The following is a 27,642-nucleotide window of genomic DNA, read 5'->3' as shown; positions in this document are numbered from 1 at the left end:
TTCTCTTGATGACAGTTATTTTCATCTGACTGCAAGAGAGCAACTGAATTTACACCAAGTTCCTTTCAAATGTTTCGAACAATAATCTGACCCCACAGCTGGAACGGCAATGGGAAGCTATGTTATGTGTAAAGTAAAAACATTATTATAGTAAACAATGCATTGTAAACAATAAACACATAAGGAGGAATGTTCTGTGTTGTTCCTTGTTTGTTTAATAAACCATATGCAGCTGACTGTTTGACTCTGTTATTACTGTGGCCTCTTTTTTTGGTTGGCATTCTTCCTCTGTGAAATGTTGACTTGTTAACTCAAAAACATGACGACAGTCAGTCGAAACCCTGTATTTAGTTTCTGTCAGCATAGTAATACTTAGTTTCGGGGGATGTTACACTCTCGACCACACGAGGAACTAAAACATTTCAGTGTTGTCAGAGAGGTTGCAGCATATAACACATCAGCTGCACAAAATTCTGAGCTGTGACAAAAGCAGTGACTAGAGCAAAGTTCAGAATAATATTTAATATCATACATATACTGCACAGTAAGTGTGAAACTAGCCCAGCTAATTTGACCTTGTATACCTGATTTGACCTTAATGTAATTTGACCTTAATAACACTTATATCACATTTTAACCTCATAAATTTTTTTATTTAAAAACTTTTTTGTGATGCTATCATTGCGATTTACATTTAAAGACATGCAAACAAATAATTGCTATTAAATACAATGGACTAGAAAAGTTTGAGACCAATTGAAATGGGATTCCAAATCTAACACACACACATAGGTTACATACACACACGCGCACACACACACACACACACATAAATATATATATATATATATATATATATATATATATATATATATATATATATATATATATATATATATATATATATATATATATATATATATATATATATTGGCCATCTGGCATACAATGTAGGGCGTTTTCCCGGTGGCCCGACACTTTTTGGGGCCAATAATTTGCAGCGCAATTGTTAGTCTTCTGTATGCTTAAAATCCAATCGCAATGATGAGGTAGCTATCTTGCTTTGCCTATAGCCTAAATATGGCTTCACCCCAAAAATAGTACGATATATTTCGAAATCTGTAAACAGGACATTAACATTCTTCTAATTTTAATAATAAAAAAATATAACTGCTCGTGCAACATGTATGTAGCATTTTTGTCTGGACAGTTATTAAATTGGAGTGGTCACTTCTCATTTCTGATGTCTAGATTACTTATTTATTTTTAAGGTCAGTTCAGTCTGTTATTTAGCAAATAAACAGCTTTTTCATGTATTCTTTCATTCTTGCTTGTCTCTTGCTTAAAGAAAAAAAATCAGCAGACGGTATCAGAATCATCCCATTTGCTGGCAATCGGAATTGTCCATACGATTTTGAACATAGACTACTGGTAAGTTTCCTCATACAGTCATAACTTTGTCTGTCTGTTAACAGCATGTCGAGTGAGTATACTGGTCCACTTAAAATGGTATACATTGAGTGGTTTATGAGGACACAAATGTGTATAATGACATGTGTATTAAACAGGTATTACAATATAAAGGTGGTTTATTAGGACACTTCTTGTGTCCCTGTAATTGAAAAGGCTTTAAAAACATACTAAAGGTGTTTTATTTATATTTTTATTTTTTAATCTAAAAATGCTAATAATTTTCTGTGAGGGTAGGTTTAGGTGTAGGGTTGATGTATAGAAAATATTGTTTGTACAGCATAAACACCATTACACATACGTGTGTGTATAGATATATCTTTAAAAATACTTATTTAAAAAATAATGGTAAGACATTTAGAATGTTACAAATTTACATTCTAAATTTTACAAAGTTTCATTAGATGCACTCTAATGAGTCCCATCAGAACTTCCTCTTTACAGAAAACAGAAGTTTCCATCAAACAACATCTGGGGTTTCAAATCACAGTTGTCCCAATGGGGAATCAAAGTGAGAACACAAATCACAAACTGTTCTACTGTATATATCACAGCATGCAGTAATTGAGCTTTTTGTAAAACATACATAACTGTTACACCCATTCAAACCCACCTCGAATCTGACACCATGTGTCTATATATATATAAAAAAAAATTATCAGAAAAGTGAGACTGGTTCTTTCTTGGCTAACTGCTAGTTACATTAAAAACACTAATTTGTTCAGAACTGTTTTATTTCACGGTTTCATTGTAATTCAGTCCTGTGAAGGTAAAGCTGAATTTTCAGCAGCTATAACTCCAGTATTCAGTGTTACATGATCCTTCAGAAATCATTCTAGTATGCTACTGTACATTTAATAGGTCTATAGAGTTCAAACAATGAGTTCCAGTGCAGATGACAGATAGAAAGAGAGACTGAATGGAAAAGAAGAAGTCACCCTTATTTGTCAGCTGGATGAAATTCAAATACTGTAGTACGGACATTCCCTAGAACAGTGAGAAAAGAAAAAAAACACCCATCTGCGTTAGATATATGACACAAACCAAAACTGCGACCTCAATCATGATAACTTACTGTATATTGTATGGGCTTATAAACCATGTCAAATAACCCCTGATAGCCTGAAATATGAATGCTTATCCCATGTTCAGGTTTTAGTAAATTAGATGATGAGTTGTTTTACATATTTTTCAGGATTGTTTGATGAATGAAAAGAACAGCATTTATTCAAAATACCATGCAACACTATAAAAGTATTTCCTATCACTTTTTATCAGTTGAACATATACAAATTGCTGAATTGAAGTATTAATCTCTTTCAAGAAAACAAAAACATACTGACCCCAAACTTTTGAACGGTAGTGTGATTTGGCAAAGACACATTTGTATTCAGTCAAAATCTCTCTAGTAAATCCCTCCTAATTCACGGCAAACCATGGTATGTCTGTGGGTGTGCTAAATATTTTGAAATATTTCAATAAAAAGGTGACAAGGATTTTGATTCACCCTGCCCTATCTGCACAAGAAAAAAGCATTTACAATTTAAAAAAAAAAATTATGCAATATATAATGCTCATCATGTAGTAAGATAGTATTTCATGTTGATCAGTAAAAAGACACAGTGACGGCTTGGAAATCACTTTCACGGGGCGTGTGGACAGCAGGGATCTGTGTCATTCAGTAGGCCTCATCTAAACACCCTGACTGATCCATTCTCACCATTCTGACCTGTGGCTGATGCCTGTTTTTCTGTATCACTGCTCTGAGCAGCACAGTGCATGTTGTACGTTTAATTGAGAGCTGTGGTATGAAGTTTAAGGCTGCTAATTGTATGAGACAACAGCTCAGTTAGGGAGATACACACACACACAAAAGCTAGATGAGTGAGTCAAGGGGAGTATCCGTTTCACAACACAGACCCCCAGTGTACAAGCCTCTCCTCCTCATTATGTCACTCCCAATCAGTACGGCCACACTGCATTTAACACACATGAACCACACTGGAATAAAACACAGTCTTTACCAACTGAGGCATAATGAGCTATTGAACAAACTAAATTAACACAGCTTCTCAGTTAAATAATTATTTAACTAATTATGAATAAGAAATGGCATAAAATGTATAAAATTTCCAAAAATTACAATTATAATCATTTAACATTTATATATATATATATATATATATATATATATATATATATATATATATATATATATATATATATATATATACTATATTATAATCATGTTTAGATTATAGATAATAATCTTCACACACACACACATATATATATATATATATATATAATTTTATTAATTTAATTTTATTTTAATTAGTTTTTTTATGCAATGCAAAGCTACGTTTTCAGCAGCCATTACTCCAGTCTTTTGTGTCAAATGTTCTTTCAAAAATCATTTTAACATGCTGATTTGTTGTCTTTTTTTAATAGATTGTAATATATATATATATATATATATATATATATATATATATATATATATATATATATATATATATATGTGTGTGTATATATATATATATATATATATATATATATTTTATTTTTTTTTTTTATTTTTTTTTACGTTATTTTAAGTTGTCATAATAGTTCTGTATATTTGGTCAAATTAATTTAGCCTTAGTGGCATATAAATTTCCTACAAAAACATTAAAAAAATCATAGCATACTGTATATACGGCCAGTTGAAGAGATCACTATATTGTTACTGAATGATTACCATATTTACAGTACATTCCATTTTATTTATGACACTCACAGTTCAAATACATATAAATACCCACGTTTCAAATTATATCAAAATATTAGCATGGTACAAGTTCTGAAAAACAAAGCATTATCCTGGTAGTTTTTTTTTTGTAAACAGAACATGGACATATAGGTCTAAAGCAGATTTAACAGGTTTCACTATGCTTCACAAGGGCTCACTAATGTGATGATATCCAATCGCAGTGTGTTGGTAGTCAAACAGAAGGCACACAGGTACTGTGGTGAAGAAAACCACAGGAGAAGATGTGCAGGTGCGCACCAGGAGAGTCGGTCCAGGTGTGTGTCTGACAGCTCTCAGATTGAAGAGCTGGCAGGGAAAGTCACTCACAGGCGTACGTCAGCAAAACTGCTCCCACACACTGACGCTTCGACAAGCAACAGCAAAGCTCACGCTGATTACGGGACATGCAGTTTCCTTAAGCCCACTGGGGACCAGGCTGCCGGAACAGACCATATGGCACCGCTCTTCTGTGATTTTACCACAATTTAAACTTTTTTTTCCTGACTTCACAATCCTCTCAACAGAGCAGTGTGGATTATGGGAGGGGATGGAGTGATAAAGACATGGTGCAGTGCTCTGCAGCAGCTGAGAGTGAAGGCAGAGCTGCATTATCTTAAGCCGAGAGATTGTTTTGAAATTCCATGTGTAAGCGATGAGCTCCGGTTAGCCGGTCGCTATTGCAAAATAAACCCAAATCACACAATCAGGGAAAAAAGCTAAAGCAGGGGTCACCAAACTCAGTCCTGGAGGGCCAGGGTCCTGCAGAGTTTAGCTTCAACCCTAATCAAACATACCTGGACCAGCTAATCAAGATCTTATATGCATACTAGAAACTTCCAGGCAGGTGTGTTGAGACAAGTTGGAGCGAAATTCTGCAGGACACCGGCCCTCCAGGACCGAGTTTAGAGACCCCTGAGCTAAAGGCTCTTTCATCACCCTACCCTTATAAAACAAAAATATATGGGAAAATACTGGACAATATAATACAGTATATTAAATAATACATTTATATATATGGGAAACTAGTGCTTGTATGCATGGACCATGTAGTTATATATTGATACACTGAAAAATGTGTAGTAATGATTTATCAACTTTTATCTCACTTTACTGTAAGACACACATTTCATACAGAATATGAAAATGTGTGCTGGAATTAAGAAAAAAAGTGTTTACTGAACATATATACTGTATGATGGCAATGGTAACACTTCAGATTAGGGAACACAATTCACTATTAACTACAGTAGTTTTTTTATTGGCATGCATATTACTAACATATTGGCTGTTTATTAGTACAACTAATGTTAGTAGGGAATAAGTGTTGCTGTGGGTGAGATGTATTTTATTTAATATATTTCAATTATAACATAACATGTATTTTTCTGTATATTTTCAACAAATGTATAAATGGATCAGAAATATATTCTATTTGCGTGAGAATATAGATTCATTTTGCATCCAATCCAATTTCATTCTGCTTATTGCACTGCTTCCTTTTAACATTATTTCTAAATATTTTATAACATAATATTTATGTCTTTATATTATTTTATATTATTGGAGCACAGACTGACCAAACAAAAACAATTATTCCATAGTGCTATGTAAAATGTGATTTGATATTTTTTAGCCTGTAAGGTTTTATTTTTATTTTTTTTACAGTTGTTTTATATGTGCATTTACAGTAACTTCTCTAAGCGCATAAATATATATTTGACACAACATAATAGTTACATGACCATACCCGTTTATCCACCTCTGACTGGCAAATGACTTCAGCTGAATTCAACTGAATTGAATGTACAGGGGAAATTAAAAGCTGCATAATCACAGTAGTGTCAGTCATCAAATAGCTACATTTACACACACGCACACTTACAACTCGTCAAAGAGCTGCACTTTATTAAACAGTAGGCCACAACAGAAACATCCAAATATGAACTTCCAAAAGTTACACTTCCTTTGATTACAAATGATCACTTCTCAGCAAAGTTCTAAGTTCTAAACATTCATGGCACCTTACATGACACCAGTCAAACGGTCACCACGCTATTATGGCACAAAACACTGAAATACTGAGATGGGGATTCATCAGTCTTTTAGAACCACAGGTTCTTCAGATGGACAAAGAGAAGATGGCTATTTGTTTCCCAACAGGACAGAAGTCAGAAACACAATTCTGATTGCCTAGTTTGACTTAAAGGCAATGTTTTTGTAAAAGCCCCTCCCCAAAGAAAACTGGTATCAGGCTAGTTTCCAAAGTGAGCTTAAGAGATAAGCAAGCAAATATGAATAATTATTTCTTAGTACAAGTTAAAAAAAAAACTGAGATTTATGAATAATCAATCTCTCCATCCGATGCCTTGTTGTTCTTTTCACCAACTGCAATACCACATGTGCAAGATTGTTGGATATTGCAGTGCACATCTGTGCTGAATTCAGAAACCAACCAGATGAAGGCATCTTAATAGACACAACAACTATGTGTTTTCAGCTTTTGGACACAAGAATTATCTGTCCATTAGGAGGAACCATGGAGCAGAATGTGACCCCCTCTTTTCATCCATGACTCTCACACATTCAGAGCGATGTGGTTTAATTAACTCCAGGGTATGAACTGGGTTAGACAAAAAAGTGTGCTCAGTCTAAATTATTGACTGAGAAAAAGAAGCAACATTTAATCCAACAGAAAAAGGGAAGACGGACTTCAGCCACTACAGATTTAGTCTTTCCTGAATTTTTTTTTTTTTTTTTTTTGCTTCTGTTTGTGTGCCGTTAGAAACTAAAAAAGGCAGAAACCCATGACATCCTGTACACACACACACACACCTGTGCTGTGGCGGTATCGTCTAGCCCTCTGTGTACACTCTGAACAAACACACGTTACATACAAGCTTGATCCATATTAATATTAGATAATAAAAGCACTCATTGATTAGTATTCTATGTGGATAGTGACCATCACTGCCCTGATTGTCCACACTTAAACACTGTAAGAATGATTCAAGAAAGGCGGCACACACTCACATGTACATATGTGAATTGCTCCATCAATTTGAGTTGTTTTAAATTGCATACACTAAATGAAAAATCAAAGTCTCTGCTTTCTAATGATATTAACATTATCTTTCAAAACTGTTAAACAGTTGCTGTAAAATAGCATATGTTTTTAAGAAAATGGAGTCCACATAAATAAATAACTGTCCCCTCCCCTCCAGAAAAATTATATTAATTTATAGTATTGAGCATATATTGAACTACACATTAACTTTTTTTCTCAACTTAGGAGCCAGGGACATTTAATGGCTTTACTAAGGTGAATGTAGGCTAACTTATTCCATGTTTTGCTGATTCCTTCATTGATTAACCTTAATATAAACTTATAATAATAATAATAATAATATATATATATATATATATATATATATATATATATATATATATATATATATATATATATATATATATATATATATATACCTTTTGATGTGCTTTAACTAGCAAGTTATGATCGGTAAACAAGTGTGTATTGTGCCGCCAATTGAACTTGAGGCGGTTACTTTCACACCACATTTACTAGAGTATATTGCATTTATTTTCATTTTCATTCTAAAATCAGAGCTAAGGCTATGTTTTATCGAAAAAATAACATAAAACACAAAAGAGGCTGAATTCAAGTTTGTTTTGCTCATTTATAATTGCATTTCTCCACAAACGGCTTACTGTGCGACTTCCGAATCGAAATGATAAAGCACGTCACGTATGCTTTAACAAACGAAAGAAGAGGCACTTCATATTGTAAGACGTATTCTAGAAAACTGGATTAAGATCTCACACGTACCTTTAGAAACATGGAAGATCAATTACCTGAAAATTCCTGCAAGTATATTAACACTTACTACACATTATTATTATTATGGTCTGATACAAGGAGCTACGAGTATCCGAATAATCAGCGAGCTCTGGACGGAAAACAAGAGACATCTGTCTAAGAGACGGGCTTATGATTAGCAAATAAAGCCTCATCTCAAAGCCTGTACACTAAGATAATGTTCTCAAAAAGGGGAAGACGGAATAGTCAAAAAGTGCAATATTTCACACATACAATGTGCTCAGGTAGCACTTATATACTGTATACTCACACTTGAACATGTGCTAAGAACTCTCCAGAGGGCTGCAAGTAAGAATTACAGTAGAGAAATTTACCTGCTAACACTTTGAAAAGTATTCAGAGTTAAGAAAAACGCCTCATATTAAAAAAAGGGCAAACAGTCAAGTTGTTCAAAAAGCAAGTCTCTAAAAGGCAATAGTATGGAATAATATTGCTGTGCCATTCTTTAACCTAACTTTAAGATCATCTTAAACTACTCTGATAATTCTTTCTATTCTTACAGAGGAATGGTCTCAATGTATTCTTCTAGATCTACCCTTCCCCTGACCTCCTGAAGGAGCTTGGACCCTTTCCATGTTTTCCACTCTCCACTCTTCCTATTGTCCATGTCGTCTGCCTCTCTCACTAAGTTATTTCTGCCCTCCCTGGGTGACCTGGCTTTGCCCACACTCCTCTCCACCACCTCATTTTTCCCTGACTTCATCCCTGCGGATCCAGAGGCCAGAATGCGCTTTTTCTTGGGTGGACCCCAGATGAAGTTCTCAGGTGGCTGGTAGTGGCGCTGGGCGAAGCGGAGCAGGGCTCGTCTCTGACTGTGTTGGCGCAGCGTGTAGACGAAGTATTCCAGTGCGCTGTGACGCATGTTGGGTAAAGTGCCCTCCACCAGCGCCTCCTCCAACAGCAGATGCACCAGAGGAAGCTTGAAGCTTTCAAAGCCCAGTTCACCAAGACTCTTCAGAATGCGAGTAATGCGCAGGTAATTGTGCTGCGACCTGGAAAGCAAGGAAGTCATAGGTTTCAGAGAATGTCAGACATTTTCAATTAAAGTATTATTGGTTGTTGACGAGGGAGAACATTTTATTTTTGATAACTGAACTTTGTAAGGAAGGGCTCTAAGCAGTACATTAGTTACACATATAAAACAAAGGTTGGGTCATTAGCGTTTTTGAGGTTGTATTTTTTTTGTAAACCATCTTATGCTTCTAATTTGACAAAAGCATTTCATGAATTAGATTTAATTTAATTGATGTAATTGTTTTATATTGTTATCAATACCCATATACAAATCATTATACAAAAGGCATTCAAGGCTATGCTATATTGCATACTGCAATGCCCTTTAGTTGTGCCTATAATCGAATTGCTTGACAGAAAATAAACTAAATAATAAAACAAACAATATATTTATTTATGTGGTTTCATGTATTAAGAAACCTTCAGATTAGAACAGAAGCGCTTCTGTGCCACCTTTGCAGTGTCAATTATATATTTTTTTACTGGAAAACAAGCCAAAAAGACTAAATAAAAACGCATCAAGAAGTCATTTTTGCCCATTTTAAGAGAGGAATACTCTCAGTGCACTCAAAATGACAGCGTTTTGTATAGGTCTATTCACACTGCAGACAAAGTTCATCAAGCAGTGTATATCTGGAATGTAATGTAAGTGTGTCCTCTATGGCACAGGCCTGGGGCAATGACACACAGACAGACGTGCACAGTCATCTATGTCTACTACTCAGCCCCCTGCACTGCAGATTTTATTTTGCTCCCTCCTTGCTGATCGTGGGTTCATCAAACTCGTTTGCATTTCCCCTTTTCAAAATGTCTTCCCCGTGATCTTAATCTCTGTTTTACTGAATGTAAAAGTTTTTGTATCCTATTCTGTTCAGTCTCCTCTATGCGTCTGACCCATTTCCCTGGCCCCTGCATAAGATGATCACATGACGGTGCATTCAGGGTCATACACTGTAACTGTGAAATTATGTTGCAAGGATCGGAGACTAAGAACTCCCAGGACTGAAGCATGCTAAATATGGCAGAAGACAGGAGACCAAGAGTTGAGATTGTCATAGAATGTGAAGATAACTGCTGCAGGTGGAGTAGAACATAATGGTGAGAAGAAAGAAATTATAGAGTAGAAAATACTTTAAACAAAAAAAAAAGACAACTCACTCATTCAGGTGCTGGAAGCGATCTTGCCAGTTTGGGGCCCGAGCCACGTTCCCGTTTTTATCCAATAGCTTGATTCCAAAGAAATCCAACATGATCGTATATGCTAGGAGGAAGCGTCTCCTGGCTTCTCGGGTGCTTTGGAATTCCTGTTGAAAACAAAAACTCACCTGGTTTAAAGTTGATCTGCACAGTGACTACAAAGGTTATCAACAACTGAATAAAACAGAGGCAGGACGAGACTAAAACACAGAATGTGTTACTTCCTGAAACCTATTCATGGATGTTCTGACACCCCTGACTAGGTGATATTACACTAAAAAAAATAAAGGTTCCAATTTACATTTAAGATCATACCTTTATCTCATCCTGAGTGAGTTCTTGAGCATAAAAATTTAGGCCTTGTTCTCTGAGTGGGAAGAGCCTGTAACAGCAGCAAAGAAACATGTTAGGATCTAGCTCCTATGTATACATTTATCCAAAGAGCTTTGTATTAAAGGTATGACTTTTCATGCATCAAACCCATGTCCTTGAAGTTGGTCTACTGTTTGAACTACAGGAATATAGTTATCTACTATAATTAAATTGTATTAGCCTATATCATAGGCTGAATCTGATTTATATCAACCATATCAAGTTCCCTAGTTATCAATATTGGCACTGGCCATTGACAAACCCATATCATACCCATATTCAAATAAACTTTAATTCAAAATGAATAGCGGTAAGAGTGTATATAACATAATTAATGATTTAAGACAATAAAGGCAAAAGTGACCATCACTAGAATATGACAGAGGACCAGGGAGAGAGAAAAGACACACACACACACACACACACACACACACACACATAATGCAATAAAGGGTCAGTTTCTCCCAGTCAGCTGTTTGATACTACATGTTGCTGACCACTGGTGAAGGAAAAACCCGCACATTTTTCTTCCCCTTCTTCTCAAGTTTCTCTTTTTTCTCTGGCTGGCAAGCTTTCACAATCATCTCATCTTTATTTACTTAAAGAGGCAAAATGCTAGCAATCCTTCTGCTTGCACTCACTTGTGTTTTTATATTTGCTAATTGATATTATGCAAATAGCCATGCAAGCATACGGAGTGTGAAAAATATTAGTAAGGGGAATGAGAGAAGCTAATCTCTTTTTGCCAGCACGATTGCCAGCATATGCGTGAAGACTGACTTTAAAATTGTGTTATTTCACCTAGGCTTGGGGCATCGTGTCCTCTCCCTCTTCCTCACCATCAACGCTCATAATAACAGCACAGGCAGGAACGAACAGGAGCTTCAGCTCTGGGAGTGTGTGAGGTAATGGCACCCAATTGAGAACTTTACCAGAGCACATGATCTGAAACCACTTTTTAACCTCTGTACAACCTCTGTACAACCTACATTTCCAGAAGATTAATTCATTACTGTTTCTTCCTCGGTGACGTAGCTATTGCCTAATATTTCTTTTTTAAATGAATAAGAGGTTAAAAAAAGAGGATGACTAAAGCATAAAATAAATCAGTTTATAGGCAAACCCGAAAGGATAATTTGAACTTTTTTTTTCCTTGACTGAGAAGGAAAAGGTCTGTGGTTAACATTATTTGAGAAGACTTTCATGTCATGTTCTACAATAGAAATTACACACCTCAATCATGAATCCTGAATCTGCTGTGTGCTTTAAAAACATTACTGGCACCTGCAGCTGTCAAGCTGATCAAGCAGTGCTTGTGGTAGGTAAGTGCCTATTTAGCAACTTTTTGCCTAGTAACTTACATTTTAAGCACATATCTATTTAAAAACGTTACACTGGTTGTGTAAATCAAAGGTGACAGTATCTCAAAGTCTCTTAAAAGTAAAGTTATCGACCTTCTTTTACTCTGAAACCCCATTAGAAATATTTTATGAAAGCCATGGCTCGAAATGCTTATTCTCTTGCAGGTTTTAGCCCTACAGCTCTATTTAAAGGACCAATAAGGTCAAAAGGAAATGCTTTTTACTTGTCTAGCCAATATTAGCATGAAACAAAAGCAGGAGGCACGTATTGTCCTTCAAAAATTCTCACATTAGACATTTTTTATGCACTGACTGCAATCTGAATAGGACTCATTTCACCTAATAGTTACATTACTGGTGATGTGATTGTTCAGTATTTTTCTTCTTCAGAATCTGAAAGAGATGCTGAGTATTTCTCTCAGTCTTCTGCTACAAATATGAAATATGTATCTCAAAATATACTAAAAAGGTGAATGAATTTCGAAAAGCAGGAAAGCAGCTGGATTAACCATGCTTGATTTAATCTTACATTTTTATAAAAGTCTACATCCCTTCCTATAACGAGGGTTGCACTTATCTTGTGCCTTTAAGATAACGTCTTTATCGTTTGCATCTTTAATGTTAGGAAAATTGACAATTTAATCAGGAAATGTCCTCGAGTCATTGACATTCCCCAAAAGCTTCTTCAGTTACTAAAGAGATGATGTCAGCCAAAACGGTTTATTAATATTTAAGCAGCATTAAAGATTAAAGAGACTTTTATCTAATGTAGTCCTAAGGTTGTCTTTTGTCAGCAAAAAGTATGTTATTGACCCCTTCACCAGCAAGTACGACAGTGTGCTGATTTTGTCTTTATATCTGCCTTTATCCGCTTTCATGCCCTTGTTTGATTTTGCCTTGATCTACAGAATTTTCTTTTGAACAGTTGGCAAAGAAAAGCATATTTAATCCATGTCTCGCCGTCCAAAAATCCCTCATGCACATATTAGCACACAACTTTCTCTGTTCTTTAAACAAGCAATAATAATAATAATAGTAGTATAATAAGTGACTGGCTGATAACAATTCGTGAGGTCTCAGTTATTCAGCATTATTAAGCAATTACTAGACACTTTATTTGCTTGTAGAGAAGTTGGAATATCGAAGAAATGTCTTACCACTGAATGTATGTGTGATTGTGCTCTAATTTTTCATAGTCGCCCCTCCATTTAGTGAGGATTTCTTCAATATAAATACCTGCGGGGACAAAGAGAAAAATAATAAATCATCACAGCAGGCCAAGCACAGCATTAGCCACTTAAAACTCTATTAAACAGGACGGTTCACCAAAAAATGAAAATTCTCTCTAGATTTACTCAAAAGCCTCTGACTTTATTTCTTGCATGGAACACTCAAGCATAAAAAAGAAAGCGATAGTACCTGAAATGTATCATAACTGTATTCCATAATACTATGTATGATTAACAGACCAAAACTGAAGTCGTAATTTCATCATCTTTTCTTCCAGTGAGCTATCAAGCTGAGAATTACTAGTCTGATCACTGAATCATCGAGTTGAACAGTCATATCTGTGGACAAACCATTCAGACCAATGTGTACCAGATCAAAATATTCATTTAAAAGATTTTATAAAAAAATAATGGCTCATTCACATATGAGACAAGATTGGACAGCGTGTTGTTTCAGATCAGAGCGCAAACATAGGTCATCCTTAACATGGAAACCCTGAGTGTGTGTGTGTGTGTGTGTATCCTTCTGCCTAAACAGCAGTGAAGCAGATATGCTGCCATTAAATGCTTGCACAACAGATTCAGTTAATTCTCAAACATGCCCACAATAACCAATCAATGGCTCCTCTGAGATGTCTTCACTATCTGCCTGCCCAAACAGGCCCCGCAGGGAAAACATTCAGCTAATGAAGCACTCCAGAACCCATGTTCTTCCCTCACACCAGCTGGCTTGTGTATTCGGTTGTAAAAACTGCTTTATGTAAATCTGGGCACAAATGTTCTTGCAGTATGCATGCTCATGTCTTTGTGTATATTGTAATATTCTTGTGTTGCGAGTCTCATCCAAATATATTTTCAGGTTATATTAATCCAAAGCAATTTTCAGAACATGTTTACTGCAACAAAGCAATAGTTTAATTAAAAAATGATAATCCGTCATTATTTACTCACTCTCATTTTGTTCCAAACTTGTATGCTATTATTTTTTCCATGGATACAGAATACAGAAGGATACATTTTAAAGAATGTAGAAACTCCTCTTTTCCATAAAAAAGGAGAGAGAAATGCTGAGAATCTAGAATAATGGCAAATGCTGTATGAGCGTTTAAATGTATTTTTATTTTTTTTACTTTTAGGTTACTTATCAGCCAGTCCAGCAAGCTCTCAATTTAAAAAAAAGCTCAAAATAATGATCTGTTCACCAAAAAAGAGGAACGCATACATTGTTCGAAATTTATTTAGTATCCCACAGAAAAAAAAAACAGCACACAAATTTTAAATAATGATAGAATTTTCATTTTTGGGTACTATTTGTTGAAGTGTTTTAATCAAGGGGTAAAATGTTTGAAGATGACTCTGGCTCATGGATCATTTGTGTGAATCTTATCGGAGCCAATGCTTCTGTTCCTGAAAAGGCTTTGATATTACTGCAGGAAAACAAATCTGTAACAACTAAGGCACAGTCTCATTATGAGAATCAAGGGACTTCCAGGGAGGAAGTTTCTTTAATATAATAGTGATTTAAAAACAATAAAGCAGATTTGTTTGGCAAACATTTTGACCCCCATTCAATGCTGTCCTGGAAAGAACAGCAATATTATTAGGTCATTATTGAAGAATACAGGAAAAAGTATGAAAGACAAAAGAAAGCCATTAAAAGGAAAAAGCAAACATGCACTCACCGTCCGGCACCAGGGGGATCTTATTCAGATAGAACCTCAGATTGCGGTATTCGCTCGGGTGATGAAGCTCCCTGTAGTTCTGAACAACAGAATCACAGATTAAACCCAGGACAGAAGGATAGAGAGAGAGAGAGAGGAAAAATCCTGTATATCTGGCCTCCACTATGTTTTCTGCTGACTATACTGCAATATTTCCTGCAAATTTCACATTCAAAGATGATCAGCCTTTGAGCTCAATGTGAAATCTGAAGAGAGTAGATATAACTCTTTACCGGATAACTGTGCCGATACTTGTACAAGTCCTTTGCGGCGTAAAAGCTCCTTTTCATCCTAGTAGAGGACTCCATCTTGTCACCAAACTGTGAGAGGAAGAGAGAGAGAAGAGTGTAAGGATTACATAGGCAGTGAAAGAGCGTATGAATGACTTCACTCATCAGCATCTGAGCTACACTGTCAGTGCTCTTCCCTATTGGGATGCAAAGGCTGTTAGACAAGAGAGAAGTGCTCCATTTTGTAGAATATCTACTTTTTCTCTAACTTATTCATGAACATTTTTAGCTTGCAGCTTTTTGTGATGTTCAAGCACTGAACGCCTTTACAGTTGAGTCAAAGCACAGCACAGAAGACTCGCACTCTTACATACAACATTATGTGGTTTGCTAGTTGGGGCCAATGACATAATATCAAGGCATATGAAGCTTATAAATTAATAACATTAAATGTACTTATATAATTTTGTATTATATAATCTTTGATGCAGGTCTTTGATGCAGGGCTCAGAAAAACTAAAAGACTAGTGAGTGTGAAAAGCTGTTATCAAAATCTTAGTTGGAAAATTAATAAAAATCCAATTTCCTTCTTCTCTTGATAGGAAATTCAACAGAGCAAATTTCCCATGAGGAAATAGGTCACACTGAACAGGTCAGTGTCTCAGTGGCCTTAAAATCCGGAAACCTAGAAAGAACACTGGCCATTTTAAAACAAATTACATCTAACAAGGCCAAAGATACAATGCTTCAACTCTCCTATTGCCCTAAGAAAAGTAAACTCTTGGATACAACGCTGACAAAGAGTGCCCCTTGGTTGATTTTAAACATTTTTGGCATTTCATATTATCTCATGTATATTGTAATAACATCTGCATTATTTTTCTATTAGATAAAGAATGGTGTGTATCTCAGTGCTACATTTTCAGCTGTGTATTTCACAAATAAAATTATAAGGGGCCTTTTACATGGGGTGCCCATTATACCCCGTCATATGTGTGAAGGAATAAAAGTTGGGTTGAATATGTATACAAATTATGTAGACTGACAAATACATAAATAGTGCTAAAGCTACAGAACATGCTGAAAAGCCAAAGGTGAAAGGTCATACATAGATTGTTCTTCAAATAAGGGTCAAATTTTTTTAAACATATGCTTTTATGTCGTTTTTTGTTATTATTAGTAGTATCAGATATCACTAACAAAGTCACAAAGCATACATTGGTTTGAGGTATTTATAGCGTCATGCTTTTTTTTATATATATATATATATATAGCGTCATGCAGAAAACGGAACAAAACTGAACAGACTATAGCCCAGTTTAGCACCGTGTTCTTTACAGCTGTATATCGCTATTTTAATAATACTTAGATGATGATGATTGGTTGACATTGCCCACGCTATAAGCAAACAGCACGCGTGCTTATTCCACATGGATTTACACAGATTTTAAATATCAACAACACTGTCGTTACTACTACATGCAAAATATTTGTCGCTTGCAATTCCTATAAATACGCCTATAATGACAGTTTTTATGGTTATTGTCTTTTCTTTGCCATCTTTCCTTCCTCGTGTATGATGAGGTACCTTCGGTGATCCGTGATCCAGCTGCTGGGCTCCTCTGACTGCATCCGCCGGACTCATGGACTCGGAGATGCCGCTGTCCTCCTCCTCCTCTTCCTCTCCTCCCAGCTGATGCTCGTCGCTCTCTGAGTCCGTTTCCCACGTCGAGTCGCATTCTTCCACTGTGCTCGGCTCCTTATATCTCCAGATGCCCATCAGATTGCCCATTTAAACCCTGTCCACCGTGCCTACATAGTTTAAAGTCCTCCTTCGGCTCAGGATCGAGCTTTAATATGATGTAGAACTGGCGTCCGGGTCCCTTTTATGTGACTAATGGGGGGATTTCCAGCGCTGTGATGAGAACACACCCCCTTCTGCCCAGAGATCAGCACTGGAGATGATGAGGAGGATGATGAGGTGCTCTCAGCATCATTTAAGGCGTCTCTATACAGCTGAGTTAAGCTGTACACTCTGAGACTACTGCAAGGTCTTGTAAATACACAATATGACAGTAGATTTAGGCTACTGTTAACAGAAGCAAAGCAGTTTTGATGCTGCATCAGTGCATTAAACTTTGTCATTGACTTGACAGAACTTTACAGAGCATTGACTTTACATTCTTAAAATGCATGATTTCATAACTTTATTATTGTTTTTTTTTTATCTTGGCAGTCTTAAAGGGGTCCTATTATGCTCTTTTACAAAGTCTTGATTTTGATTTGGGGGTGTCCTAGAACTAGGAGTGGAACGGTTCAACTTTTTTGTATTTTTTTTCATCAGAACAGTTCTGGATAAATTTAGCTGTAATTTAGCTAAATCCATTTTTTAAAGAACCACTAGGTGGCATTTCCATTTCTGAAAAGCTTGAAATGAAGCATGCAGTGAGTTACAGAAGAATGAGGGCAGAGGCTGGTGTTTCATGAGGTCAACTGCAAGTCATTTGCACAATACATCAAGCACGATCATGTGTGAGAAGCAAGTTCAGTGTGCTTTCAATCCCAGAACAGACCTCAATTCATCATGGCCAAGGAGGCAAATAGCTAAAATTTGTAGATTTGAGTGATGGCGCCAGGGGAAAGTCACAACTAAGTCTCTTTAGATACCTTCTATTCTTTACACCTGAAATTGTTGGAAGAACAGTTATGATTAAAGATCATCGGGAGACCTAAATCTCAAATCCTTTCAACTCTTTCTCTCTATCTTTCCCCTTTCTCTTTTCATGTTGCTCACAATTCTTAATAATGGGCTAACAGTCTACCCAGTTTACTCAGTCTATTGCGCATGTATCATTATTTTATGACTTTGGTTCTTTCCATCTAGTTTTCCTCTCTATCTCTCTCATTGCCTTCTGTTCTCCTTTCATCATGAATCTCTCTCAGTGTGTGTGAGTTTAGTAAAGTGAATAGGCTTTCCAGTGACTGTGGGGTAATTATCCTTCATCACAAGGCATGCTCTGCTGCTTCCTGCCTGTTGGGGGCTGGGAGACACCCATCAGTGTGACAAGAGGGGATTCGAGATTACATTCCAGCTGACATTTCTTTCTCATTCATTCACTCAGCCACTCACACACCCATTCAGCTTTTGCTTTTGTGTCAAAATTGGCATTCATAAGAGAAGCAGTCTCATTAGCTGTGTGCCAAAAGATAATTAAAATTTTTTATGTTTTTGAAAGAAATGTAAATTTTTTTTAAATACTTTTTTTAACAAGGCTGCATTTATTTAATCAAAAACACAATAAAAACTGAAATATTACCAACAAAATTATAATTTAAAAGATCTGTTTTCCATTTTAAATATATTTAATATATTTTATTTATTTCTATGATGACAAAGATGGATTTTCAGCAGCCATTACTCCAGTCTTCAGTGTCACTTGAATCTTAAGAAAACATTCTAATATACTGATTTCGTGTTCAAGAAACATTTTCCTATTATTTTCAATATTTAAAACAGTTGAAGCATCCAATTTAGAAGTTCACATTTACTTGGATACATTGTGATAAATGTTGTGTGTGTGTGTGTGTGTGTGTGTGTGTGTGTGTTTTCAATCGTTTTCAACATTATAATTGTCTTTACTGTTATTTTTGATCATTTTAATGCATTCTTGCTATAAATTTCTTTAAAAAAAAAAAACAAATCAAACAATCTTACTCAAAACTGTCAAATGTGATGGTTTCCACAAAAATGTTAAGCAGCATAACTCTTTTCAACACTGAGGATAACAAGAAATGTGTCTTGTTCAGAAATTCAGCCTATTAAAATGATTTCTGAAGGATCATGAGACACTGAAGACTGTAGTAATGGTTGATACAAATTCAGCTTTGTCCATCACAGGAATAAATAACATTTTAGAAAATATTACATTTAAAATCAGTTATTTTACACTATAAAAATATTTCACAATATTACTGTTTTTACAGTACTTTTTATTTTTTTTTAATGCAGCCTTGGTGAGCAGAGACTTTTTCAAAACTGCCATTGTATGTTTTGCCGAATGTAATTTGTAGTTGTAACTATAATTCAGACCTTCTCAATCTATTCATCTTCTGAAGGGGCGAAATCTGTGTCTATTGAATAAGGAAAGAAATCAAGAGGCGTTTCTAAGCAATTTGACAATCATACTTGGCAAACTGCTTGCTTGCTACTTTTGGGAGCCATTGTGCATTTTATAGCTGTTTTCTCATGACAAAAGCCATTTGTGCCAGGCTTTGTGAGAAGAGAACAATAAGCAACAAGCAGAATGAGAAGAGGTGGGTGGTGAGGTTTAAAGAGGAGGTGAAAATAATAATGATATCCTGTTTTGCCGTCCCTTAATAGAACAGTAGGAGCATGCATGCTCCTGAGTCAGCATATCTGACCCGCTGAAGTGAGCTGAAATCTCTTGGTGGACATCCAAAGCTAATTTAAATGGGTCCAATGGCTGTTGGCAGCTCAACGATGCCTGCCTCACCAAATGCTGTGACTGACAGAAGCTACAGACTGAGTGAAGCTGTCAGGATGGGGGACCCTCGAAGTCAAGTCAACTTTATTTATATAGTGCTTTATACAATGCAGATTGTTTCAAACCAGCTTTACAATGATAAACATGAAAATAGTGATTCAATAATGCAAACAAATTCAATTTTACTGTAAAGCAGTATACAGTAGTAAAAAGACAATAGTAAACAATCATTCTACAATTGAAATTGGTTCATTGTTGATTGAAATACTGCATGGTACTGTAATACAAGGCTCAGTAGATTTCTAGAAACAATGCTTTGGGTCCATATAATCTAATACTGTGATACTATGTTGGAACTTGATGAGTTCAAGAAAAAAAGGTGTTAAACGTTGCAGTTCTGGCAGTATGTATTGAAAACAACTTTGTAGTACAATAATTCCACCACTAGAGAGCAGCAGTTCCTCTGCAATGAAAGCAGTGCGTTTGTGAGTCCATGCTGCCATTGTGAGGATACATTTGGTTAGAGGCAGCTTATGGGACATAACTCTTAGTATGCATTATGTGTCAGACAGCCAGTAGTGGGGCGCTGGGGCAGCAGATGGGCAATTATCTGGATCTGTGCGGGAGTGATGGAGAGCCAAGCCTGTGCTAGATACAACACACCATTACTCAAACAAAATATCACTGTGCCAAAGAAATCCCTCTGCTTAAACTGAAGATTGCATCCACTCTTTTCGACAATAATGCTGCCGCTCTCTCTCTCTTTCTGATATTCACAACAAATACACAAAGGGTGCATAATAAAACTAATAACACAAACAAAATGGATAATAGCAGTTTATTATTATTATTAATATTATTATTATTATTATTATTATTATTATTATTATTATTATTATTATTATTATTATTATTATTATTAATATTACTTTTATGCCTATAATAATAATAATAATTGTTATTATTATTATTATTATTATTCATGATGATGGCTTATTAGTATTATCAATTTAGATTGTTCTTAATAATAATAATAATAATTACAATCACTACATTAACATTGTTGTTATCATTATTGCTGCTATTATTAATAATTTTTAATAATACTTTTTTGCACTAAGACCGATTCTATGCTCCCACAGTAAAAACATTTTCTTTCTTTTTTTTTTTTCCTTTTTTTTCAGATATTTTTCTAAGGACATTTAATATATAGTATGTTTATTAAAATGTCCAAAATGGAGCTGGCACACACATAGATATCATAAGAACATTTTGAAAGTGACTGATCGTTTTGAGTTGCAGAACATTTGATTTCTAAGCCACACCAACATCCCTGAAGCTAGTTACTCAGACCACAGTGAAAACGATGACATATAATGTAAGCATGGCCTGTTAATGATCTGGCTCTTGTCTGTTTGGTGTATTGCTATCTGAGAGCCAAGAATCCATGACATGCTCACCACACACTTACTTCTGTGTCATGGTACTTCTGTGTCCATTGGGCATGACATTCTGCCAACCCTTAGATTCTACTGAGAGCTTAATGAGACAACGGACTGTTCATCAGCCATAGCAGACTGAATTTAGACAAGTTCAGTGAAGAGTTCATAACGAAGAGCAGCAACACTTCACACTAGTCACTGAAGATTTCACTCTTTATACTGTGGGATGAATAAAAGAAAACACTGGAAACCTGAGAACAAAAGATAATTAAAGTCATCTTAGGTCTTCGAAATCCCGTACTGGAGTGTGCCAGGGTTATGCAAGTCAATCAGTTTTACAGTTCCCTGTAATTAAAGCTGCAGTAGGTAACTTTTGTAAAAATATATTTTTTAAATATTTGTTAAACCTGTCATTATGTCCTGACAGTAGAATATGAGACAGATAATCTGTGAAAAAAAATCAAGCTCCTCTGGCTCCTCCCAGTGGTTCTATTGCAATTTGCAGAAAGTCATCCGCTCCCAGTAAAAAACAACCAATCAGAGCTGCGGTCCGTGACTTTGTTTGTGTTCAAAATGTAGAAAAATTTATATAATAAGCGAGTACACCATGAATCCATTTTCCAAACCGTGTTTTTGGCTTGTCCTGAATCACTAGGGTACACCTATAATAAGTGTTTATATTCTGACTATTTTAGATTGCTTCGGGGGTACCGCGGCGGACATAAACATAGACATAAACAGAGAGAAGTAGTTCCGGCTACAATGTTCTTCCGCAAGATGCAAGCAGTTCTGTTTATTAACCACTAGAGCGTCAAAAGTTACCTACCGCAGCTGTAATTAAAGATATTGGTCATTGCCATGTAGTCAAGTGTGTCTGTGCATGTCAAGGTTGCTTTTATGTTTCTACCGAGAATAGTAATCACAGCCTCGCTGTGAGTGAACACTGAGACGTTGGTGTCCTTCTAGCAAGGGTTGTGGGGGGTAAAAAGGCACATCAGCATTCAGCTGTCATGACAGGCACCCACAAATATCCTGGAATTTCAATTCTGTGTCTAACGCCACAAGACCCTTATCATTTTTACCATATTTCTCCCCTGTAGGCAAACACACACACTTTTACATCAGTCGCACAGTTAATATGTTACAGTGTGCTTGGACTGCAGCTTGACCATGGCTGTTAATTAACTTTTTATCAGAGCTTTGTGTCTGTTCGTCCACGAGGCTCCTGTGATGCCCCCAGATACACATTTCCCTCAGATATTTCTGTCAGCTTAATATTAGTATTTCTCTGTCATTATTTCTGCTGTTTTACATGGATCTCTACGATACTTCCTAATTATTCTCTGTCATTGATGACAATGCTGTATAGTGTCCTTCCACTTATCCAGGTAAATGAAGCCAGTGTTGCGAACAAGCTGTTCTCCCTCACAAATGGGTCCATGCTTTGATTCTGTTAGCTTAAAGAGCTTTTAATGTGTGGTTTATTGAATGACTGATTAGACTTACAATTTTTTGTTGCCATGTAGACATGACTATCAAAGCCTCATTGTTACTTATAATGAACAAAAATATAGACTGCAAAATTAAAATTTCTCATAATTATTGCTCAGCATGCTAGCTTAGCATACTCCTAGCCTGTTAGCTTAGTAAATTATGTAAGGAATAATTGACGACGGCCCGATGTATTATGATTATGATGTATTATTGATGTATTATTTTTGCTAATTTGAATATGCAAATAAAAAAATGTGAAATAATTTTTTTAATAATAATAGTTAGCATAAGATGACTTTTGTATTAACTATCCAGCTTGTGTCATGTGAATGTGCGATTCATTTCATTTTATTTATTTTTTTTTTTTTTGGACTATTTTTTTCTTAGCAGAAGTTTTATAACAATACAATATAGGCTAATATGATATAATATTCATGTAAGATTATATATATATATATATATATATATATATATATATATATATATATATATATATATATATATATATATTCTCTTTATTTCTTGTTTAAATTCATACTCAGTTTGTTAAAATTATAAATTATATGATAATTTAAACTCAATAATCACTATTATTTTCTAAATTTATAATAAATGTTTGTTTGATGAGTTTTCACACATGCATTCCGTTGCATTTCATTGGCTACTTTTCCATTATTTTTCGATGTAAACATGGTGTTCTAAAAACACGACGCTCAAGGTAAAAAAATTTTTTTCCTAAGTCTGGAAAAATAAATATTTTTCCAGTTTTACTATGTAACTTTTCTAAGTTTTACTGACCCATCCCTCTTTTGCAAGCCACTCATGTACAGGATGATGTATTTAACGAAGTAAACACACAAAAAATAAACAAAAAACAAAAACACAAGGTATAAAATCACCCCATGAGAGGGAACGTGAGAATCTGGAGGAGGGGAACGAAGGAAGGGGTTTAACGGCATACACACACCAGCATAAAACACAGCACACTGACAATAATGCTCAGTGTCACTGACAGCTGATTGCAGGTAGTATATATAGGCAAAGGCACTCATGTTGATGAGAGGCTTCTCCATAATGACAAATATTGTTATGGATGGCCTATAGTTTTCAATGAGCTTTGTGCCATTTCCTGGACTGCGATGACAGGGGTATTTTATCAGAAGTACACTGGCTTTGCTACCAACATCTGCAAACAGAGAAGCACGGCTACACGCTACAAAAGTTGGCCATTTATATTTTATTAGCCATTTTGCTGGCTATCCAGAATTCACAGCGGATCATACTTTACAGGCTTGCTCTGGGAGTGTGGACCAATTATACAGCCCTGTGAAGTAGGACTGATTCTGTTTGGGTCATCATTTCTGTGCATGTTTGTATGGTCCACCGGTGATAACTGGAGTTATTAATGCAGCAGGCTGCAGGGAGATGGAGAACAGAAGTGGACAGTAGGGTTAATGTTTCATTAATTAGATTCCTTAAACGGCAGTGTTCATGCATTAGAGTTCAGCTCTCTAATACTGTTATTATTATTACATTTTATCAAAGAAATTTGAGTGCCTTCCCAATTCGCAGTTATAGAATGAATATTGGTTGAGTGGGATACTTCAGAATTGTAAATAATGTTCAGTTTCTTGCACGGACCGATCGTTTCATTTCATAAGACCTCAATACTGCAGGAGCCATGGCGCTTTTGTACCTTGATATGCTTTTTTTAACTCTCAAAAACAGGTAGCCACTGACTTGCATTTTATGAATCACCAAGGAACAATGTTTTAGTTAAAAATTTATTTTTTAATGTTTTACCAAGCAAAAAAAAGTCACCTACATCTTGAATGGCATGAGTAAATTAAGGATGGTGTGAAAATCTTCATCAGATTTTCATTTTGGGGGGAACTATACCTTTTAAACTTTATCGCTATTGTTTCCATACAAATTCTCTTAAATTATATTAAAAAATAAAAATAAAAATAATACTGAACTGATCTCTGGCAATAAAGATGTTGGGTTCCTATGTCGATGATGTCAATCCTGGCATGGCAGAGCTCAATTCATAACCATCAGCAGAAATAAAATGGAAAGGAAGCTATATTAAAATGGAAAGGTTCACTTAATGTTCACTGAATGCTACATATTTTATGATATAAAGTGTATTAAAAAAGAATACATACTGTACATATACCGGACACATGGCAGCTACAATGTGGTGAAGACAACATGGGGAAGTCGTGGCCTAGTGGTTAGAGAGTTTGACTCCTAACCCTAAGGTTGTGGGTTTAAGTCTTGGGCTGACAATAACATGACTGAGGTGACCTTGAGTAGGGCACCAAACCCCCAAATGGCTACTACTGCTCCGGTGTGTGTTCACTGCTGTATGTGTGCACTTTGGATGGCTTAAACGCAGAGCCCCAATTCTGAGTTTGGGTCACTGTACTTGGTTGTATGTCTTGTCACTTTTGCTGAATTTCAAATAAGGCTGCTGGTGGTGGTGTAATGGCGTGGGAGATATTTTCTTGGCACAATTTTGGCCCCTTAGTACCAATATAGCATTGTTTAAATGCCACAGCTTCTTGAGTATTGTTACTGACCATGTCCATCCCTTTATGATTACAGTGTACCTATCTCCTGGTGGCTACTTCCAGCAGCATAATGTCACCATGTCACAAAGCTCAAATCAATCTCAGACTGGTTTCTTAAACATGACAATGAGTTCACTTTACTCAAATGGCCTCCACAGTCAGCTTTGGGATGTGGTGAAACAGGAGATTTGCATCATGGATGTGCAACCAACAAATCTGCAGCAACTGGGTGATGCTATCATGTCAATATGGACCAAAATCTCTAAGGAATGTTTCCAACACCTTGTTGAATCCATGCCACAAAGAATTAAGACAGTTCTAAAGGCAAAAGGGGGTCCAACCCGGTACTAGCAAGGTGTACCTAATTAAGTGGCCAGTGAGTTTATACAGTATTTAAGTAGTACAGGTTTATAAAAGTGCAGTCTAGTTTAGTCTCCCTTGTATATGTTAAGAGAGCTAAGGGAAGAGATATCTTAAGCTTTCTACAGGTATTTAGATTCTAGTTTCAAAAAATCACTTTATTGATATTCATCTTGTATTAGAAAGAATGCAGAGTGAAACACTTATTATCTTGTTTACAAAGTTATAAAGTTTAATTATTGTCCTTTCGTTGAGCTGACCTTGCCTCATGTGGATTGAGCGTCTGTTTGTGCTTAACTGACATTTACACTGTCAATTATTTGTTCAATAAAGGTTACTGCTGAATGACATCTGTGACATTTAAATATTTGACAATCTGATTACTGTTTGTTTGTTTTTGGTATGCAGGAATGATGTCATTATTCATTCTTCATGTGATGGATGTGACATTGCTATTATCTTTCTAATTGTGAGCTACATGCACACACCAAACCTCCTTTATTTTCCCTGAATACATTCCTGCAGCTTTACTAATCACAGCACTCAAGATTATTATGGCCTAATGCACGTCTGTGCCGTTTAATTAAGAAAGTTGAGTAAAGACTTTGAAAAGTCCTCCTGTCTGTCAGTCCTAACCTACGCCCCTCAGCGAGCTCTAAATCCTCCTAAGGGTCTGTGGCTCTTTCTATTCCACACTAATATCTTCTTCACTAAAGTCTGGAGCTAACCTCATTCAACAGAGCAATGCCGTGGCATATAAAAATGCAATACAGCACAAACAGATTAGGAAGAAATTTCAGCGCCTGCTCACATTGGCTTTTTTTCATTTTCGAGATCATTAAATGTTGACAGTTCTTCTGTCATTAAGAGGAGGAAGTTAATTATGGCTTTGAAATGTAGTGCCATCACATTCAAACTAAATCTGAATATTAGAAAGTAATCATTTTAGCTGGAGGACGTGTCCATTTCACACTACATATAAAAGCCCTCTGAATGAGCATTGTGTTTCTAACAATATGCTCTTAAAGCACAGAATTCTTAGACTTAATTAGAGACTAGGGTCTGTAAATTACACCCTGTCCAGCCCCTACTCAAATTGGTGCATTTGGAAACAATGATTGCAAATGAGATCTCTATGATATCTCAATTGTTTGAGTTTAATATTGAGCTGAGATGAGCATATGCTTAACGCATCTCATTTCAAAACATTTGAAGTGTGCTTTTTACCAATTATTACCACAGCAATGAAAAATGACATTTCTATAATCTCATTTGCCTCTATAGACAGCAAGTTTAAATGGAGAGCAAGTTGATTCTTTTGCTTAAGACTTTTTTTTTTACCCTGAATATAAGGCATAAGGACATGGTCAGATTGGACAGTTTTATGATGTATATGTTGCAAACTTACTGAACATGCAAAACAGTGCTGTGTGCTAAATGTGCTTGTTGTACGTGTGTGGTATTTTGAGCTTGTACGCACCAGGAATTTCTTTATTACACACACTCTCAAACGCCTGTAAAGGGTTACATAGCTCTTATGACAAGAACCAGGAATGCTTGAGCATTTTGTCCTTTCCAGGGTTGCATCTTATAAAATCATGTCTACTTTTTGTTTTGTTTTGATGAATTTGGTCCATGTTGCTTTTATATATCAGTTGAAACTGCACTAGAGTTCATATGGAAGTGGAAAAAGACCCATCATTTCAGGGGCACTAGGATTTGGATGGCTGCGTTCACACTTTTTTCAAATGAACTGCACTAAGACCAATCAAATTGTCTAATTTGCTCCTATGCTGTTATTTCTCCCAGGAATTTTGCCATTAGAGCTCCACATGAGCACACAGCTCATTGTGTTGCAGCACACGGTCTAACTGCCAGTTACAGTGAATACAGATGCTTAAATGAAATCTAATGGCACCTCTGTTAAACCTACTAAATTATGAAAGTGCAACCTCAAATACAGTTTTCATGGGTATATCCTTCTT

At 35.8% G+C, this 27,642-nt stretch overlaps 1 protein-coding gene across 1 annotated transcript; it reads right to left on the bottom strand.

Moving 5' to 3' along the window:
- Positions 1–7,725: 7,725 nt before the first annotated feature.
- On the bottom strand, positions 7,726–17,254 carry LOC113077683 (opioid growth factor receptor-like protein 1). The gene is made up of 7 exons (XM_026250004.1): positions 16,869–17,254; positions 15,284–15,370; positions 15,012–15,090; positions 13,258–13,336; positions 10,683–10,749; positions 10,329–10,474; positions 7,726–9,148 (listed from the first exon to the last, which is right to left on the bottom strand). The coding sequence occupies exons 1-7, from the start codon at positions 17,070–17,072 to the stop codon at positions 8,653–8,655; spliced, it is 1,158 nt and encodes a 385-aa protein (XP_026105789.1). The 5' UTR covers positions 17,073–17,254; the 3' UTR covers positions 7,726–8,652.
- Positions 17,255–27,642: the final 10,388 nt, after the last annotated feature.

The sequence above is a fragment of the Carassius auratus genome, unplaced genomic scaffold (assembly GCF_003368295.1).
Source record: "Carassius auratus strain Wakin unplaced genomic scaffold, ASM336829v1 scaf_tig00023167, whole genome shotgun sequence".
Classification (NCBI taxonomy): domain Eukaryota; kingdom Metazoa; phylum Chordata; class Actinopteri; order Cypriniformes; family Cyprinidae; genus Carassius; species Carassius auratus.
The sequence above is the reverse complement of the archived record's forward strand: the minus strand, read 5'-3'. Positions and strand labels throughout refer to the sequence as shown.